General features: G+C 41.1%; 1 protein-coding gene across 5 annotated transcripts in view; it reads left to right on the top strand.

Moving 5' to 3' along the window:
* The window catches only part of ANKS1A (ankyrin repeat and sterile alpha motif domain containing 1A), a 145,849-nt gene extending 127,326 nt beyond the window's left edge, over positions 1-18,523 (top strand). For 4 of the 5 annotated variants that reach the window (XR_014470387.1, XR_014470385.1, XR_014470388.1 and 1 more), the window contains 5 exons: positions 4,150-4,287; positions 7,621-7,776; positions 8,770-8,863; positions 11,292-13,721; positions 13,767-18,523. Coding sequence is in view for 1 of the 5 variants with exons in the window: in XM_083173136.1 (XP_083029262.1) it covers positions 4,150-4,287; positions 7,621-7,776; positions 8,770-8,844 (369 nt within the window). In the remaining 4 variants the exon portion in view is untranslated. Of the gene's footprint in view, positions 1-4,149; positions 4,288-7,620; positions 7,777-8,769; positions 8,864-11,291 lie in introns of all 5 variants that reach the window. The other variant, XM_083173136.1, reaches the window with a different exon arrangement.
* The last annotated feature ends 3,062 nt before the right edge of the window (positions 18,524-21,585 follow it).

Raw genomic sequence — 21,585 nt, 5'->3', positions numbered from 1 at the left:
GTTGGATGTGGTTCACGCCTTGCGAATCTACGTGAATAGGGTAAAGGATATTCGCAAATCTGATTTGCTTCTGGTGTTGTATGATATACATAAGATTGGGTGGCTTGCTTCGAAGCAGACGATTGCTCGTTGATTGAGATCAACTATTGCCTTTGCCTACTGTAAGGCAAGTAGGCCTGTTCTGTCACACCACAAGGTCAGTTGCCTCCTCGTGGGCTGTGCACCATGGGGCTACGGCAGAGCAGCTGTGCAGGGCAGCCACCTGGTCCTCTGTTCACACCTTTACTAAATTCTACAGGTTTCATGAGTTCGCGTCAAAGGACACTTCATTCGGACTGGTAGTGATGAGAACTTCCAGTCTGAGCGTACCCTCCGAAAGGACCGGCTCGTGAACGTCCCATCGTGAGCTGTGTCACCGGACTGGAAGAAAGAGAAAAGGGGATTTTTGTAAGAATTTACCGTTCAAACCCCTTTCTCTGAGTCCAGTCCGGTGACACAGCGATCCCTCCCTAACGCTCAGTTAGTTGTACCGTTCATGTGTTATGGTTCCATAAGTTGCATATAAGATGTTCAGGCATTGTACTGAGTTATGTATCCTAGTGTTACAACCCCTGTTTTTTCTCATGTGTGACAATTATTTCACTTTGTTTCTCTTTATTCATCCACAGTGTTTAAATTCATACACTGTATCAAGATTGTACCTTATTGGCAGTCAACAGGATGATTATATGTGTGCTGTCTTCCTATATTGGCAAAAAACAGTAAAATTAATTTGTTTAATTCCCAGATATAACTAGGATTTATTCATCTTCATCCTGTTGACTCTTGAATCTTGACACAGTGTATGAATTTAAACACTGAATGAATAAAGAGAAACAAAGTGAAATAATTGTCACATGAGAAACAGGGGTTGTAACACTATTTAATAATATCCCGTATCCAAAATGCTCGGGACCAGGAGAATTTTGGATAACGGATTATTCCGTATTTCGGAATATTTTAATATTTCAATTATGTATTTTGAAGTATCTTGCATGTATGCTGTATAAACACATAAAATACACACAAATATATTTTATTACCACATAAAATACACACAAATATATTTTATTTGTTCAAAAAACAAGGTTTCAAAACGTGAAACAAAATTTGTGTACTATCTCAGATATTGAATTTGAATGCCAAGCAATCATTGTTTTGCACATATATAGTGCCAGTTACATATCATGTCACCAGTAATGCTGTTACAAATGTCCCCAGTGAGTTTTTAGCAAAAAAATATTTTTTTTTTTTCACTTTCTGGAATGTATGGTTTTCGGAATAATTCGGATAACGGATACTCGGATACGAGATACTCAACCTGTATCAGTTGGAAGTCTTCTTGAGTAATTTTTTGAGTGCACCCAGAATTTCTCCATCTTTTCTCTCTCTTTTTTACCTATACTGGGCTGTGGTAGGGGGCTTAAGGGGGAGGAGCCAGTACACACTGTTAAAGTTTTGAATGTGCACAGGACCTAATCTATACCCTATTGTACTAAAGGGGAACCCAAGTATACCTTGGGTCGTTATTTGAAACATGTCTAATATGATGTATTTTTTTTTTTTAAATGTACGCTTCTATACAAACAACGATAGATATATATTTTTACCCGGCATCCCACCCTTCCACTTTCCCTCTCAATATGACCTCCTCTCACTCAGCACTCCTGCCCCCCCCCCCCCCCCATTCCTTCCTCCACTATGTGGCTTCCCTCTCATTTATTTATTTACAGTTTCTTATATAGCGCAGCAGGTTCCATTACGCTTTACAATTGCTGACAGTGATAAAACAAACTGGGTAACAACAAACAGACCTGGAGGTAGGAGGGCCCTGCTGCAAGCTTACAATCTATATCTATCTAACCAGGCTTACAATCTCTGTCTCTTAAGGGCACACTGCTTGCGATTGGCCATGCTCCATTTTTGCGTGCACGTCTTTTCCATTCACAACAGTACGCCCTGCAGTGTCACGATGTCCCTTTCAATTTTCCATACCCCCCACTTCAAAATTCTCACTTCGACCACCTTGTATATGTGCACATGTATGGGTTTGTGTATAGATAGATAGAGATACAATATAGACAATGATGTTATGAGCGCTAATCCTATTGGGAATCAAATTATCAATTCATCAACTCCACACGGTCCCCTTCTTCTTTGGGGTGGCTGCCTTATCTCCAAGAGGTTCTGTCTGGTGACCCCTAAGGTGAGAAATGGCGCCTCCTAGTGTAATATTATTTTAGGTCAAGGGTGAACCAGCCACCAGAATAAACACCCAAACAGGTGTAGGTGTACCACCTGCTGTGCTTCTCATACCACCTTCATAGCGCATATGATCAATTCCAATGCTAATAGTGATAACTTGAACAGTTCCTCATACAATCCTCAATCTCCTTATTCACACTAATGCAGAGTAGGGAGGGTCAGCGCACTGAACTCTCTTCACATGAGAGGGCATGCTCCCACCACTTACTGCACCCCCCAGAAGTTTTCTCCAGGACTGCTGGAGTGACTGATCCTCCCTCCTCTGCATCAGTGTGGATAAGGTGATTGAGGATTGTATGAGGAACTGTTCAAGTTATCACTATTAGCTGTGGAATTGATTATATGCGCTATGAAGGTGGTCTGAGAACCTCATCAAATGGTACAACTACACCTATTTGGGTGTTCATTCTGGTCATGGGTTCACTCTTGTTCTAAAATCATACAAAATCGAATCAATTAAAACTGAGGCACCATTTCTTACTGCTCCATGCGGGGGGGGGTTACTTGCTCCATACCGGAGGGGGGGGTGTTACTTGCTCCATGCCATGCTAGAGGGTTCACTTGCTCGTTGCCAAGGGGGGTTTACTTGCTCCATGCAAGGGGGGGGGGTCTACTTGCTCGTTGCCAGGGGTTGCAGGTCCACAGCCCTCCCGGAATCCGCACTTCTGGGTAGCACTGGGCACTCTACACTACACTTCCAGGTAAAGGAGCACTTCTAACGCCTGCCTCCTTCACAGCGGTGGACATTTTTGGAGGGGCGCAGGGTCTCCGTCTGCCTGTGGATGGAGACTCTGCACACCCTGCCAGTACACCCCAGCTAACCCAACACCACCCCCCCACACACACACACACACACACACACACACGTTAACTGCGTTAAACATTTTAATTATTATATGAAAAAAGTAATGCGAAAACCATATAAACGCTTCTTAAAATAACAGGTGTGGAGATAACCAGAACAGTACTCTTCATGTTCGGTCCACATATAGAGTCCCTGCGCCCCTCCAAAATGGCGATTGCTGTAAAGGAGATATATGCTACAGGTGCTCCTTTAGTGTCTGTCGGGGGATTGCAGAGCGCCCAGCGCTATCCAGAAGTTCTGTCGGGGGATTGCAGAGCGCCCATGCTATCCAGAAGTGCACATTCGGAGAGCGTTGTGGCCATGCAGCCCCTATCAAGGAGCAGGTAAATCCCCCTGGCAATGAGCACGTAACACCCCCCGCCACCCCTGGCAATGAGCAGGTAACACCCCCGGCCCCTCCTCCCCACCCCGTCAACTAGCAGGTAAATCCCCCCCCTCTCCTCCCTGGCAATGAGCAGGTAAACCCTCCTGCCAATGACAAAGTAACTGCTGGCAAGGCACATGAAACCCCTGGCAATGAGCTTAGAACTCCCTACAACAACAAGCATTTAACCCCCCCTTGGCAACGAGATGTTCGACTTTAGACAGGTGCTGCAAACAAAATGAGTTGACAGGCAAAATGCTTTAGACTGGCGAGAAAAAATGACCTTGAATAGGCAACACAAATTTTTGGTGGAAAATATGCTATTTTCGCCAAACACCCCTAACTACCAAAACTGAATACCTCCCAAAAAAATGAAAAATGATGAATACCCCGTGAATACAGCCTCTTAAAGTGAAATTTCAAGATCGATCCATCTGACTTTTTGACTTTTAAGCTGGAAGTTTTAGAAAACCTTATTTTGTTAAACTTTGGTATTTCTACGTTTTTGCTAATTAACAATTTAAAAAAATCTTTATGCATATTTGTTCCCAATTGAGAACATATATTATAAGTTTCTTTACATTTTAATAACTTTTTTATTGTTGGATTCTTTCAGAATGTAATTGCAGAACATGAGATCCGTAACATATCATGTGCAGCTCAGGATCCAGAGGATTTATGCACATTTGCTTATATCACAAAGGATCTGCAGACGAGCCATCATTACTGCCATGTTTTCAGCACTGCCGATGTGGTGAGATAAATCTATCTGAACCATTGTACGGATCTGTCCTCATACATCTTTGCTACAGTCATGCCATACTGCCCCTCTTGACACACCAGTTTGCATAATAATCTTCCATCACTCTTCTTTTTTTCCAACAATGGGACTAGGATGCACTAGGAGACTGTTCTGATGAATTTGATATGACACAATATGTGCAAGTCTGAATGTGTATATGAAGTGGTACAATATGTGTATATGAAGTGGTACAATATAGCAGCCACAGCTTTTTTTCCAATACAAATTCTGTTTTTCTGAGTATAGAGGCTCGGTCACACACAATATACCACTGTCATACAGACGTGTTTCAGACTTATCCATACTCCTATTCATGCCAAACACATATATATTGCCTCAAATTGTGTGCCTCGCTTTGTAAGGGATGCATTGGGCATAGGCAAGCCGATGCTAGTCATAGCATGTATTCGCTGCTGCAATGCGTAAGCCTGTGGCAAGCAAAAACCCACAAGCTGAAGATGGACACAATTGTATATCAAATGAATCGGCACTGTCTACTTGTGCATCCTAGTCACATTGCTATGTGTCTAACGCTAGATACACATATAATATGTGTTCCCTGTGATATAGGGTGGGGTGCCAGCATTGGCAAGTGCTATACATACTTATCAATGCTGACAGAGAGGAGTAACTGCAGCTCAGTGTATAATTATTTTAATTAATTTTTACAGTTATAATTATTGATATATCTTTACTAGCACCCAACACTCTAGTATTTTCTAGTGCGTTTTTAGTTAAAAAAATAAAAACAGACCTGGTGCTACGGACAGACAATAATCAGTTGAATAAGCAACACACAGAAGGGCCAAACACTGCTGAAAATACATTGACGGGACTGAAATCTGCACTTAAAAGAAATAAAGTTTTAAATCTACTTCTAAAAACCCCCTTGTATGAAACAGAGGGGAAAATTGGATGTATGTTTACACTACAAAATGTAGTTTTCATACTCTGGCAATTGCGTGATTAAAATGGATTCCAGGCTCATAGCAAAGTGTTTACTACCAAGCGAAAGAAACCTTTAGCTTTCAAAAGCTCAGTCTCAAAATCAAGGCAAAGAAAACCAACTGAGGAATGTGTTCGTGTAGAAACAGGTCCTGCAGTAGCAGCTCTGGACAAAGTGGAAGATGCCACACTGGAGCTAACAATATTTTGAGAATGTCAGCGTGCAGTCTGGAGCCACTAGGATTACCATCACTGATCTTTGATGCAGTTGAATACCTGAGGCAAACATGGGGTTGGAGAAAATGGATACATTAGAATGAAATAGCATAAAAAATTCACTGTAGAGATGTGTTGAAGACCACCCACAAGGAATCAGGTGTAACTTCACAATTTGCTCTCCCTTGGAGGGAACAAACTCCACAGGAATGTGGGCAATTCAGGTGAGACAACCCCTCGCACCACGCAAAAAAAATATCACTCACCCTCCTACTTTTTTTGGTGGAAAAAGTAAAGAACCAGCACTCTGTCATGATAAAATGTATTTTAATCCAAAAGCATGTGCATTGAGATGCAAACATCAATACCCAACAGCTGTTTCAACGGGATACAGTCATTAGGTCACCATCAAGTAGGTCGACAAGCATTAGGGCGACATGGGTTACGTCGACAGTGTCATTGGGTCGACATGGGGAAGGTCGACATGGGTTGTTGTTTTTTCCTGTTTTTTTTTGTACTGACATGTGCCGACAGGCAGTATTTCATGCTCTACCATCCACTAGGGTGGGGTAAGAGAATAAAATAGTGTGCCGAGCGTAGCAAGCCACCTTCTCCGAAGCATGGCGAGCCATGCGAGGGGACGCGGTGGTACGTTTTAGTGTTTATGTTGACCCTGTCCACATTCGGTTGAATGTGACTCTGTCCACATAATTTTTTACTTTTTCACTGTTGACCTTACCCATGTTGACCTAATGACCATGTCGACCTTTCAGCATGTCAACATTAAGTCATGGCGACCTTAAGCCATGTCAATTTATTGGTGTGGACCTAATGCTTGTCTGGTTATTCGTACCATGCTTAATGGCCAGAACCTTTTTTCAGACAGAATTCAACACCCTATTTGGCAGGGCCTACTGTGATTGGTGCTCAGCTACCACCCCAGATCATTCCAGCTGTCACAAGTATTTGTTTTTCTGCTGGCGGATCAGGATTTTGTACTCCAGTTCTCTTCCTTTCTCTAGTTTCTTCATAAAACTTAGTATTGGTTCTCTGAACTCTACAGGCTTCTCCTTTTGAGCCCTAAGATACGATGTAAATTCATTGGCTTACATGGAATACTTTTCCTTCTAGCCATCACATCAGCCCAGAGGGTGCCAGACTTGAGTGCCTTGTCTTATCATTCCCCATTTCTGATTTTCAACTTGGATGAGGTCATTATGTGGGCTATCTTTGGTAACCTTCCCATGGAGATTGTGTTCCCATTTTACCAAGATACAGAGTCTTTGCTCGGAGTAAGTCTCTTTTAAATGCAGTGTGAGCAGGACAAAGGAATTCCACAGGACTGATTCTCTGTCCTAAATGATGATCATTTGCTGGGCTGGCCAGCGTCTAAGCAGACCTTGGTAAAGGGGCTCCTTTTGACTGCAGCTGATTTTTCCCCCTCTGCTGTAGTATTTGCTCATCCCACCTTGTCATAGTGATTGATCATTCCCACCAGTTGAATGGGACTCTCTTGGTTAGCTTGTTGTGGTACTTCTTCAGAGCAGCTTTGTGAGGCTGCCACGTTATCCTCAGCCCACACTATCATTCGTTTCTGTTCATTTGACTACTTCACATCCTGTTAGTGCGGCTTAGGAGCATCCCCTCTGACTGTAATTCCTCCTTAGCTATATGAGCAGGAAAAAGAAAGAAAGGGGGTTCTTACCTGATCAATCCATTTCTTCGACTCCAAAGGGGTACACAGGGTGCCCACCCTGACGCAACTGGCTGGGTTTGGTTGCCCAAAACTGTGGCCGTCCCGTGTGAATGGACACAATAGTGTCCATTCACAACTAATGTGTGCGGCACGGCTCCCTGTCCGGCAGGAGCCGTAGTGTGTGAAACCGGCCATAAAGTTTTAGCTGTTTGGTACCAGACCTCTCCACGCTATATAGCCACTGTGATTCCTATGTCCCCAGTGGAGTAGAAGAAAAGGATTTAATGGGTAATAACATACAGTAAATCTCCTTATCTTCATAGCTGGAAATACTGTAGATAGTTGTTTTTATGTGTTTTCCTTTTCTGTTTGAAAATAGTTTGTCATGTAGTGTTTACATCAATGTCTCTCTCTGATTCTCTTTGTAGAACCAGGCCTATGAAATAATTCTCACTTTAGGACAGGCCTTTGAGGTTGCCTATCAACTGGCCATACAGGCCCAGAAATCCCGTCTCCCTGCAGCAGTAGTCTCTCGACCCTCAAAACCTGTCCCTAAGCCGCGTGGTAGTATAAGACGGCACAATGTAAGTACTAAATATTATTATGTTTACTGAGCAAATAGTTATATCTGAATATCTTAATATCCCTTGTATGGGAAACAACTTTTTACTAAGGCTTTTCTGAATCCTTTTTTTGCATCCTTTTATGTTCAGAATTTTGGTAAAAATGTATGTAAACTCTGTCAGTAGCAATGTTGATATTTTTCATTATAAAAACATTTGCCAAAAAATGGGTGTTCTCACATCCACCTTTTACAGCAGCGTTTTCAAACACGAACAAAAGAAACATAAGATTTGACATTTTAAGATTTAAGTTATTCAAATGCAGTCAGTTCTTTGAAAATGCATTAGACTGCATGCCAACCTATTACAGAGCGGTCTTATTCTAAAGACAGCATTACAATAAAAAAAAAAAACTGCAAAGAAAAAAAAAATAACTTAATAGCTGCTTTTTGAAGCAAGGGGAAAAAAGATACTGGTAAATGTAATATTTAATATAAACATACCTGATGTTCTGGAAACCCTATCTCCCTAACTTATTGCAATATACTGTACCTGTATATTACTAGCCTAATTTGTGATGTTACTGTATTTCAGTAAATGCGCTCTTGTTTCAGTTTCTAGCATTTTTTAATTTGCCATTCCCAACCAGAGTCTAGCAATTACAGGCCATCGTTTTAGCAAGTGCTCTTCCATGGTATTCCTGGCATCCTTAACTGATTGCGCTATATAGTCTTGAAATGTACCTGTCCGCTAAACTCAAGATGGGTTTAATTACAAATACATTAGCATACACATGTTAGTCATTTTCTCCAAAATGTATAGTTTACATTATTGTCTAATGTTTCATGGAATGGTCTGCACATCTAAGACTTAGCATTGAAAACATACTGTATTCATGGGCTGTAGGAGCAAAGTACTTTCTTTCATTTTTATTTATGTATAAAATAGACAGACCGTATAAAAGAAGTGATCATAGTCGTGCAGTGCATAATATGCCTTTTATTTACTCATCAGACGGAGTCCTTAGAATGTGAGAAGCCTGTAGCCCCTCATGGAAGTGTGTCATGGACTGTGGACCCCAAGCAGTAGATCAGTGCTTGCATCTGAAGTGAGTTACAATATAGTAAAAAATAAAAAAAATTCTACCCATAAACTGTTTGACAGCTAAATAAATCAGCCGTAAGCAAGAAGATTAAGTTGATCTAACCCAAGGGTTCTCAAACTATTTTCCTCTGGTATCCCATCAGACAATAAAAATAATGCAGCATTGCATTGTGAAGGCACAAAATGATGTGAGGAGCCTAAAATAACACAATTCAACAGATTAGAAAAGTCATCAGCATGGAGTCGTGACCCCATACTGAGAAGGTCAGGACCCACAGTTTGAGAACCGATCGAGTCTTTTCTCAGCTCTGTTCTAAGCCTAAGGGGGTATTCAATCTGGGCCACTATTTACGACGGGGAGAAATGGCGGTGAACGCCTATTCAATGCTGTTTTTCCCGACAGCATTGAAGAGGCAGATCGACAGAATGGGCCCGACTTTAAAAGCAGTCGGGCCCGTTTTGTCGATTTCGGCCGTGAATTATCGCGATCGCGGCCGAATATCGACAATTCACGGCTGTTTACGCAGACACGCCCCCTTTTCGCTGATCAAAAAGTGGGACATTGAATCGCACCTGGCGATCTGCGGTCAAACAAAACGAAAACAGGCCAGGGTCACGGCTGTCGGGCCAGATCGACAGTCGTGACCCGGGATTGAATACCCCCCTAAATTGGTGTTTACCTGATGGTATTCAATGTACTGTAGTAAGTTTTTTTTATTAGACCATGATTGTTATAGGGACACATTGAAAAGACAATGCAAATCAAGGACACCCTCAACTGAAAGAAGAGGGACAATGTGTTTAATAAAAAGTTGAGAATAGAGGATGTGGCTGTCTTTTAGAAAATGATTTATATTGATTTATTAAATGAACCTTTTCTCTTTAAACCACCTTTTAAAATGTATACTTTTTAGCAAAAATGGCAATATCCATCTAATGGTGTGTACACACCTGAGATATGCAATTCTAACGGATCGCACGGCATGCATGCGGTGGCATACAATTTTGACTATATAATGCAGATCTGCACTATGTAGTCAAGGCAGCCAAGACTTTCTGCCGTGCGATACGGGAGCGCGCATCGGGATCGCAGGGGTTAAAACCCTTGCAGTCTACGTGCGATACCGATGCAATTCTGACTATATAGTCAGAATCACAGGGTGATTGAAGTGTGTACACACCATTAGTGTTGTCTACTGTAATTGATTACCAAATTTTCTGCGAGCTCTGATGGCAAACTAAATTTCTATTCATAAGGGATTAGCCTCATCCTGCACAGGTTTCATGTGTCTGCCTTTTGTCATTGACAAAAGGCAGAAACAAGCAAATGGTCAGCACAGGGAAGGTAATTTTTGAGTGTCCATGTCGTAATCTGCCAACATGGACAAAGTATAAGTGTACGGCATCTCCTCGCATGTCTCGCTGCGCTTGGCATGCTTCAGGCACACTATTATAATCTAACTTTATGCACACTTGGATTTGGAAGTAAGAATAAACCATGTTGACTATTTCCTGTGTCGATTATTTTCATGTTGACCTATTGCTGGTGTCGACCTTTTGTCAATGTCTATCTAAAGCACAGGTCTTCAACCTGTGGCCCTCCAGATGTTGTGGAACTTCATGTCCCATAATGCCCTGACTGTTTTGGCATGCTCTTATAGGAAAAAATGTGGCAATGCATATTGGAACATGTAGTTTTAAAACATCTGGAGGGCCACAGGTTGAAGACCCATGATCTAAAGCTTGTCAACCCTCTCATGTCTTGACCGATTGCCTGCCAACCAGTAGTGGAAGACCTATTGATGCTTAGTTTATATACATGCACTATTTATCGCAGGGCCGGGCAACACCGGCCCTCCAGACGTTGATGAACTACACATCCCAGCATGCCTTGCATCAGTTTGAGCATGGCCACATAGCAAAACTAATGCAAAGCATCCTGGGATGTGTAGTTCATTAACATATGGAGGGCCGGTGTTGCCCAACCCTGATTTATCCTGTGTTGTCCTCAGCAGCAGTGATCATAGTAATGATGGGAAAATAGAATTTTCACCTGCTAGCATTAGTTCAGTGTGTAAAATGCTATTAAGTTTGTTACAAGGATAACTGATCCACTTTAATGTGTTATATTTTAGCATCTACCTCATTGTTTGCTGCCAATTCCTGTTCAAATAATAAACACTTCCTTTTTGAACAAGTTTTATATGCATAAATGATTGTACAAAATAGGGAAAAATAGTAAATTCTCATGGGCTGGCTTTTTCTTTCCTTCATTGGAGACCTATACATGTGCTAATGGTTCATTATGGTATACATTCTTCAGAAAATGTAGTAGTTTTATGGTTTTCTTTTCTGTACTAATTAAAATCAAGTATTTTCCATAATAACAATTAAAATGATATATTTTTTTCTTTTTATCGACCTTTATCCAGTTCTGGGCAGAATACTGCAGTCAGCGGACGCCAGCTGTAATCCCCTGATAACAACTCTTCTAGGAAATGAGGACAACCGTAGACCGCAGACTGACCAAGAATATGGAATAGCCCTCTTGCTTTTCTTACAATTTGAGACTTGCTAATGGCTTCTTAATGGGATTACAACCGTTTTCCCTCCATTTTTTACAGTTTTTTTTTTTTTTTTTTAAAGAAAACATTGCTAGGGGCTATGCAGAGAAAAGGCTGATTTGAAGTTCTGCATTAAGACTGAAACATGTAGCGTTCCTTTTCCATAAGTGACTAGACTGCTCTGCCCTATAATTTCTTTTACCAGAGAATAACTGCACAACCAACTCCCCAATCGCAATGTAGCACTTTGTTTTAGAGTAAAGGTACCATTCGAGGACTTGCCCATTGAAGGCATTGTGAGGCATATTTTGTGTATTCATTGAATCTAAGCAAGTAAGACTAGTCTAATAAACCATACAATCAAACTTTTACTATTCAACTGTTCCTAATGAAAATTAGTATTACTGTAGTAATATTAAATGCTAAAATGAAAGCAGAATTGCCATATCAGCTACTAGTTTGCTGATAGTTGCAATAGATTTGATACACTAAAGAATTTTGAGTTTATTAGCCACGTGGAGTCCTTGAATAAAGGAATAGTTCCTAAAAGGAAGCCCATGCTTGACTAACTGTAAACATATACTTATCACTTAATATTTTATATGTACAGTAAGAAAATAATTTAGATTCTTGAGCAAGTTTGTTTAGGAACGTGTGTGTATTCAATTGTGTAACAAAAGTGTGACACCAATATGTATGTATGATAAACATGACAAACACTGTGCATCCCGCCATGCAATTGGCCATGGCAGCTTAGTTTTATGCAGTCATCCTGGTTTTCTTTTCTTTCTTTTTTTTTTGCAAAGGGGGGGGGGGTGTTATTATTTTATATTTTTTATATTTTTATGGGTGGAGCAATGAAGTCTTGGGGAATTTGTAATACGGTACATTTATCTGTCGCTATTGCTCTATATATGCCCATTTATCCTTGGGCAAGGATGCCATAATCCACTTTAGCTGCAAATGGGGGAAAAAAAATCCGATCTTCCAACCTGATGACTTGATTGCTCCTAAGTAGAGCTCATCTCTGGAAGACCATTGTGGTTTCTGTCTGCCCAAAGGAACTGTAGTATATCTGGCACCACCGCTGTGCCATCTGTACCATCACACTAACATTTTTAGTCTGTACTAGTTTAAAGCTGCTATATATAATCCTGTATTTATCTTCTAGTGAATGATTTGATATTTTTGAGTTGACTGATACATGGATATGCTTTTGATGACCGGTACATTTAACCCATGTTCCCTAATGATGTGGATTGTAGCCTTCTAGTTCTTAAATTAATAAGTGACACACCTGAAGAAAAAGGTTGTGATGTTTCTTAATGGGAGACCATTCTAACACCCTGTTGTCTTTTAACCACATTTGATAATGTCTAACGATGTGGAATATCTCTGCAAGTGGGTAATGAACACATTGAAATGTTTAATAATGCTGGACATCTCTATCGATGGATGAGGATCAACTGCTGTATGAAGCTGAGATGATTCTTGCATTGATTATATGCTGCGCTGTATACAAATCTTTACACTAATGAAAACAATGAACTGTATAATATATGTGCAACTTTACAAAGGTACAAGGAAGAGTTTGTACATTGGTAATGTGCATTCTAAGGTGCATAATGCTAAATTGCTTTATTCAATGATAATCAACTTTCATGGTTAAATGAACATTACATTATCTCTTCATTTACCAAAGGAAGTTAGTGTCTAGTTCTAAGTTTCCTAATGGATTCTATTTGCTTGTTTTGCAGTTAAATATTAAACCTGGACAAAATCTATACCAGCTTAATTAACTCCATTTAATTGCATTGTACATTCTAGCTGGAAGACACTTCGGTACTTATGTAATATCTGGACTCACGTTTTTCTTATGAGACCGCGTCCCCTCGTGGGGCTCGCTGCGCTCACCACGCTTCGGGCACGGTGGCTCGCTGCGCTTGCCACACTATATAAAATCAACTCCATGCGTAGTTGGATAGCAGGGGTATGAAAAAATGGGGTGCATTTAACATGGGAGTCCAGATAATACATAAGTACCGACACTTCTTATCACTGAACCTAATGGTACTGTTTCCACATGCAATGGTAAATGTTTATTTAAGGAATATAACATTTTTACATTTCACTGTACCACAGAACTTTTATTTACCTCAAAGTTATTGAAACCTTTATTTTTAGTATTTTTTTATTGTTTAATAATTGCAAAATATGGAAGTCATTTACGGATTGCAAACTGGTTGATGTGCATTACAAAATCGGTTTTGGCGACCACACGCTGGTGTACCTAGACATGTACATGTACATGGTGTACCTAGGCATGTATTTGCAGAATATCAGAAATTTGCAGCTTGCAGCAGCTGATAGGTGAGTGAGTATGATCATTGATAAGTGCAGTTAAGTGCATGGGTGTTTTTTTCTTTCCCAGAGTACTGCAAAAGCAACATTTTAGAACTGAAGGGTAGATTTAGCATCAGGTCCTTAACGTTCCTTAATGATGCAGGTTAACTACACCACTTTATCGTGGTGAAGCTGCCCTGCAATTCGCCTGAGTCTATTATCATTCAAGTGTACATTATGGGAGTGCGTTATCCCCTACTGACGGGGATACGCTACCTCCCATAATGCATGGTGCCTTCCCCTCCGGCGGTATCATCTGCGCATGCGCCAGATACATTTTCTCACAATGTGTACCCAGCGCATGCGCAGTTTTCCATGTTCTGTGCCGCTTGTTGGTCTCCAGCCAGATTAAAACTGCATATGCACCGGAAAATTTTCGCAGGGGATGCTGCGATGCTGTGTACACGGCGCATGCGCAGTTTTAATCTGTAGCCGCTGGAGACCAACAAGCGGCGCCTACCATCATACACAGGAGACCCGCAGCGCCATCAAATTCTGGCGATATGAACAGCGGCACAGACTGGAACAAAGCCTCATAAGAAAATTCATAAGTTAGGTATGTGTATTGCGCGCTGTACTAAAACTAGTACATGCGCTAAGTCGCCTCCACTGCACCGCCACCGTTAAAGTACCCGCACAGTGGGTTTAATAGATCAGGGGAAGTGCTATCCCCTGCTTCAGCGCATGGGGATAGCACATATGCCCCACTTTACCACTTCATAAATCTACCCCAGAGAGTGGTAAAAAGGGGACATTTGGAAGGACAGTCTGTGCACAGCTATTTTCACACTAGAAGAACATTGCATAGTATATCGGTTTGGATCTGCTCAACCTACAGGTCCTGATTCTGGTTAGTTTGCAAAAGCAAACTCCTCCTTTAATGGATAAAACCATGTGCACTGCAGGTGGGGCGGATGTAACATGTGCAGAGAAAGTTACATTTGGGTGGGATATGTTCAAACTGAGGGGTAGATTTATTATAGCGGCGCTAAGAGCACCGCTATTACACTCCCTGCTTCACCTCAGAAGCGAGGTGAAGCAGGAGGGGGCACCGACAAGATCTACAAAGATCTTTCCGCCAAAGCGGGGGGAGCGCAAACTCACCCCTCCGGCGATGTCCCCTCCAGCTGACAGCGCGTCAGTTAACACTGACGCGCTGTCTGCTTCTCCCCGGCCGGCTGGACTGCGCATGCATGGGATCTTGCTACTCACACGAGATCCCAGCGCAGCTCAGAGCCAGCAGCAGGGACAGCTCTGGCATAGGGCATCGCCGCCTGCAGCTGTCGAAGTCGATAGCTGCAGGCGGCGGAGCGGTCAGCGAGGCGGACCGTTCATAAATCAGGCAGGAGGCAGGTGCGCACTCTGAAATATCATAGCTGCGCTATGCCTCCTGCCCCACACTGCCACCGATAAAGTACACGGCCAGCAGGTGTGATAGATCAGGGGATAGCGCATATTCCCCTGACCGTTAGTTAATAAATCTACCCCTGAAATCTAAATTACAGTGTAAAAATAAAGCAGCCAGTATTAACTCACACAGAAACAAAATAACTCACCCAAATGTATCTCTCTGCATATCTTACATCTACTCCACCTGCAGTGCACATGGTTTTGCCAATTAAAGAAGTTTGCTTTTGCAAACCAACCAGAATCACCCCTTTAGGCGATATTCAATACCGGGTCACGACTGTCAAGCTGGCCCGACAACCGTGACCTGTCCTGTTCTCTGCCGGTTCAATGAATTATCGGCAGTCAGGATTCAAGGTCCCACTTGCCGAACACCTCAAAGGGAGCGTGGCCTCGAGATCGCTTCTAAAGTCAGGTCCTTTCTGCCAAGTTCAATGCCCTGTTCAATGCTGTCGGGAAAGACCAAATTGAATCGGCCCCGCCGCTATTTCCCCCGCCGGGAATAGTGGTGGGATATTGAATACCCCCTTAGTGAGTTTTAATTTTTCACTTGAAAGACGTGCATTTGTACCATTGCCAAAAGTCTCAAGTTTCCAAAAGTGCAACATGTAATGGCCGTCCTTTTGTCTCCTAACTATCATGATTTGATTAAGCTGCAAATAATTTTAAATTAAGCATGATTTTAGGGTAATAATACAAATAAAAATGTTACAAATTAAACAAATGTTTAATGTGGTTAGGAGCTTGGGCTTTTGCAAAGTGTAACCACTTCAGATTTTACCTACTAACTACAAGCCTAGAATGTTTTTATTTTTTTTGCCAGGGTGGTTTGTGATGCACTACCAGTGCTCTACGTAAAAGAGATCCTGTATGTTTTGCCAGAAGTGGTACAGTATCATGTAGGACAATGTTTCTACTTTCCTTACAAAGCTTGCCAATTCAGTATGTTTAACCCATAGGACAATTTTATAGTATCATTTTTGCTATCGGTTATTATATGTATTTAATGAAGATACCCTATTTTGTGTTCTGTTTTTTGTTTTATTTTGTTAAAGAAATATATTTCAGGTTGTTGGATGTTTTCCTCTTTATGTTTGTATGAGTAAAATGCTGGACACTCACTGCCGTTACCATTTGTGGTTTTACAAACATAACCGGCATATATCTATATGCTTGTGTGAATCTATTGTGGTCAAGGAATTCTGAAGATTAACACCATGACTTTTAGATGAGCAGTACATTTTCAAAAATACACCATTTTATGGCGTAAAACCATAATGCATTTACTGGGTTCTCCGATATTGTAGCCACACTGTGCTGCCACCTTAGCAAAACACCATGCTGTCTTAGCTTATTCGTTAAGTACAGTGACTGTATAATGAACAGTGAATATATTTTGCTTTAGATTGTCAGATTATGAATTAAATTGAAAGATCATTTTTAAAATTGGCAAGTGTCCTACTACCATTAGTCAGCAAACTGTATTTATTGTCTTTGCCATCTTCAGATCTGTGTTGTGCGCCTATAATTGATAACCTAAATTAAACCTAAGCGCACTTTCACACATGCATAAAAACACATTGAATAGTAAAACATTTTCATATGTTATGACGACGGAACAGTCTCATAATATGTGCATTTTAAATGCAGCATCACCTTTGTGGGTTTAAGATGTGTTTTTTTGAAAATTTAGGATTTTTCCATAAAATATTCTGGGTTTAACAAATGTGCATATACCTAAATGTGTCAACCCTTTCATGTATAATTCATGTATATTTTTAAAACACAAATTTATGCAAGTGTGAATGAGTCCTAATGGTTTTATTTTTCCTAACTTGATCATGCGGAGATAAAATTCCATGGGATTAAGCCATACACACACAGCATGTTGTTATTCCATATCAATAAGCCTTTATTTGTAATCTGATGTTTGTAGTTTCATCTATAGTACATAAACTGTAAATCAGAAGCAATCGTATAATTTTGTGAATGGATTCCACCTGTTTGTTAGTGGCTTAAATGTTTGTTTACGTGACCAAATGCACACAATAAGTTTGTCACAAGAAAGGAACATGAAATTAAATTGCCGAGCCGCTGTTTAGTGTATAAAAAATAAACTTTTCCACCACACACGTCTGTCTTTTAAAGTATTTAAATTTTCATTTTTTTATTTTTTTAGATGCATTACACTTGCATCTTATGAATACATTTTTTGGAAGTGACTTTCTTTAAAAAACAGTATTTTTTTCTATTTGCTTATCTGTTTTATGCCTTTATTATTATTTTTTCTCTAGTGGTTATATAGTTGTATATCTATGCAGCCATAGTATATTTTGGTTAGTAATAAGATTCCATATGAATAAATCAACAAATTCAAACCAAGCATATGCAATATCTTAATTGAATGATATGGCTAACATTCAGGTCATTTTATTGCTTCCAGCTGTAAAATAGGGAAAAAAGTTTAAACCAATAGAAGGAATAGTAGTTAACAACCAAAGTGATCAAGCATTGCTAATTGTCGTTAAATATATAGTTTAATCAGTCATTGTTTGTTTTGGTTAGAAGTGGTTTGTTCCTTTCTTGTGGCTAACTTCTGAGCTTTCCGGTTTACGTACAGTATAATAAAAACTGCGTATATCTCATGAGGAGCCCAGTGTCCTTTTACACAGCTTGTTCTTAAAATGATTTCCTTAATTAGCCATGTGTATTAGACAGATCTAATAATACATATGGCTGGGAGGTAAATTTTCTACAAGACTCATGGAATCAATGGGAGTGTTAAATCTTTGATTGGGATTAAACTAAAAATAATACAATGTGACTGATCTGGTAGTAAAGGGTCTTTTTTGCAGGCCCATTAGTTCTCATCTTGCCAATATTCAGATCTGTATCAACTCATTTGTGAATATTTTATTAATTAAAGGGTTAATCCCCCTTGTACGACTGTTATTGATAGAGAGGTACATTTTTCCATGGACAACCTCTCAACAGCTTGCACGTATGAAAATATCGGATTGACACCTCATCTGAGATGACCACAATATTTAACCTTTGTAATAAGATACTTGAATGGTTTGCGTGATGATGGCTAATCCGTTTTATTCTTTGTCTTTGTAATGAACAAAATATGGTGGCCTCAAGTAGCCTCCAGCATGAGCATCACTAAATCCTGCTGTGGGAGGAGCCACTGTAAATAATGCCAGCCTTACTCATGAGGCGTTTTGGTATTTTCTTATATGTAAGACCTTAGAACAATTAATAAATGAGAACCTGTTTTAGGACCAAAACTTACTTGTGTGACTTTTTTCAATTACACGACTTGATTCTAGTGTAAGGGTTTACATGGCAGTGCAGTGTTTACCACAAACAAGTATTTTCTACATTACTAAAATCTCACACATGTATTTGACTTTTGTTGGAAGTGGTAAATATTCTTTGTGCTTTTTTATTGCCAATTACAGTAGTGGGTTATAATTAACTTGTTCCCAAGTAGTAATGAAGACATTGGCTGGTATCCTATTACCCCTGATGCATTGTTGGATTATAAAAATGGCATTTTACAGCAATGACATCATTTTTTTTATCTGAATATGAGCCTGTGAAAATGAATGGGATTAGGGATAAATTCCTGATCCCATGCTTTATCGCAGGTCTGGCAGCTTCTTATCGGGGATTATGCTTTGCGTGTAAAATATCTGAATAAATCAACAAATTAAAACCAAGCATATGCGATATCTTAATTGTATGATATGGCTAACATTCAGGTCATTTTAGATAGATGGTGGACAGACCCATATCTAGGAGTCAAAACAAGAAATCCAGAATCGTTCAGCTGAAATGAGGAGAAATGGAGGAATTTTTGGGTGGACCACAGCCTCATCCAAGCACGCAGGTATAGAGTACCAAGGACCCTCATAACCAGATAAATCAAGCCAGGGTAACTGATCCAGGGAAGTAGCAAATGTAGGTGCTGCAGAGGTTGCAGGATCATGGCACTGAGGTAGAGTCTTCTCATCACTGGGATCACACTTATCAGGAGCAATGGAGGTTGATAGGGCATCCCCCTGCACAGCAGCCAATTTGGCAATAAGCCTGTCAGCAGAAGCGTATATAGCCTGCAGTAGTTGTTGAAGAGACTTCCATAAGCATGGGAATAATATGGAGCCCTAATAGACAATGGAGGTGGCTAGAACACGACCAGATGTTCAGAGGACAGTGGCAGTAGGAACACAACCGTCCGCGAGCACACTGACCCGCAATCAGATGGAGTTCTGAAGAATCTGCTGCAGTGAGCCAGACCTAATGGACATAGTACTGTGAGGAGTGTATCTCCAGCTGCCCTGTGTTGGAAAACAGGCAGCACCTGATTGGGAGGAGGAACGTGGTGTTGCTATACAAAGGGCATGTCCTTGTATGCCAGGATGGGTACAGTTTTTCTCCAACTGTAGCGCTATATCAGTGTTGCCAACTGACAAAAAAACAAGCCCAAATCCGCTTGTTATAAGCTGACTTGGCAACTATGCGCTATATATGTAGATGTCCCCGCAGGTCTGTGCAGGCTGGAAGCCGGGAGAGAAGTTTGCCACCCCTCACTGATCAAAATGGCTCCTCCCCCACCACAGCACTACTTGGTGGATGTGTCCCGGCTGGGTGTTGGCATGCGGGTCTGTGTGCGCAGGCGGTATTACAGGAGACCACTGCTGCCGGGCAGATCAGCACGGGAGCCCAAACGCCAGGAGCGCAAAGGATCGGGGCTCTGCTAGTTGGAAGCGGCAACAAGATGGCGCCGACACCAGACACCCACTCCGCAGATTATGACATGACAAATATCCAGGCAGCGGGCGGCTCAATTCAGTGTGCAGAGTGACCAGGGCGTGCTAGGAGGCCTCCCCCGCAAGCAAAGGTGGCCAGATATCGATGAGCTTAGAAAGGATGTGCACAAGGGTGACTTTATCATAGATTAACCGGTTATAAATAGCAAGAAAAGCATATACAGAACCAACGTGCGTTCCAACCCTGTGGAACGCACCGCCATCTTGTTTCCATCTATACGTTTTAATATAGTTCGGCCATTGACTCAAAAAGCAGCTGATATTTACTTGTTGCCGCTCCTGTGGAACACGTCACCTCATACATCTAGAAATCACCGCCGCACCACTGATCAAACAGAAGATCACGGTCTTTGTTCATAGCACAAGGCAGTCGCATCACCGGAAGTGACGCATCCCGCCTTGTTTCCGCTAGCACGGAACTCAGATTCCAAGCTTGTACGCGTTCCAGCTCTTAGCAACCAGTATGAGGTAATAGGGAATCCCCATATGCAGCATCTTAGCACACCCTATCCTTAGGGCACAATGTCTGCCTCTGGGCCAGCCTATCACATTCATTTTGTTCAATAATGCACAAACTATAGACAAACAAACACAGAACCAACCTTTGGGTAAATATTCCCTTCGGTCACTTCTGGTTAATAATGCAGGAGGGGAAATATTACACTTTTACCCTCCCTGCTCCACTGATCCTACATAAAAAAGGAAAAAAAAACTAGAATGAATAGTAAGAAAAAAGATAAAAAGGAAGGGAAAAATATGAGTCCGGTCCATCAGAATCAAATCTTCAGAGGAATACATTAAATTATGCATATTCATTAAGCCCTTTGGGGGAGCAGGTGTTCAGTGGTTGGATCCATTTTAGTTCCCTTTGCTTCAAGAGTCTCTTTTGATCGCCACCACGTGCCAGAACAAGTATATGATCTATGATCATGCTTTTTAGGCATGCGATGGAGTGTCCTTTCATCAGAAAATGGCGAGCCACTGGTTTATCTGAGCTCTTCCCTAATCGAATGCCTATGGTTGGCCATTCTTTCACGCAATGTTCTTGTAGTAAGCCCAATGTAATAGAGGCCTTAAGGCCAGACCAGGAAATAGATGACAAATGTCAATTGACATGACAATCTGTGCTGTATATTTATTTTTTGATAAGTGTGTGATGTGCAAAGGTGGTGCCCACCATCATCGACCGACACATCTTACAGTCTGTACAGCGAAAACATATTTTCCTGGTTGTCGGCATCCAATTGCTGCCACCATGTGAAGGTAGCATTGTGAACCTCATCAGTAGCTGCTTTAAGTTTGGACCTCTCTTATACGAGATCATAGGTGGTGCTTTATTGATCGTATCAAGCGTGGGATCTCTAGTGATAATTGGCAAAAATTTATGAATTGATCTTTGTAGATCATGTGAGGCTGTATTTTAGGTGGTTGAATATATCATTCGTGTGTTGTCAAACGGAGCCCTTGCGCTCTTTTCTCTGAACTGAAGCTCGCTTTCGCCAGGCATTGATCCACCA

Source organism: Crinia signifera, chromosome 2 (assembly GCF_055691185.1).
Source record: "Crinia signifera chromosome 2, ASM5569118v1, whole genome shotgun sequence".
Taxonomy (NCBI): domain Eukaryota; kingdom Metazoa; phylum Chordata; class Amphibia; order Anura; family Myobatrachidae; genus Crinia; species Crinia signifera.
The sequence above is the reverse complement of the archived record's forward strand: the minus strand, read 5'-3'. Positions and strand labels throughout refer to the sequence as shown.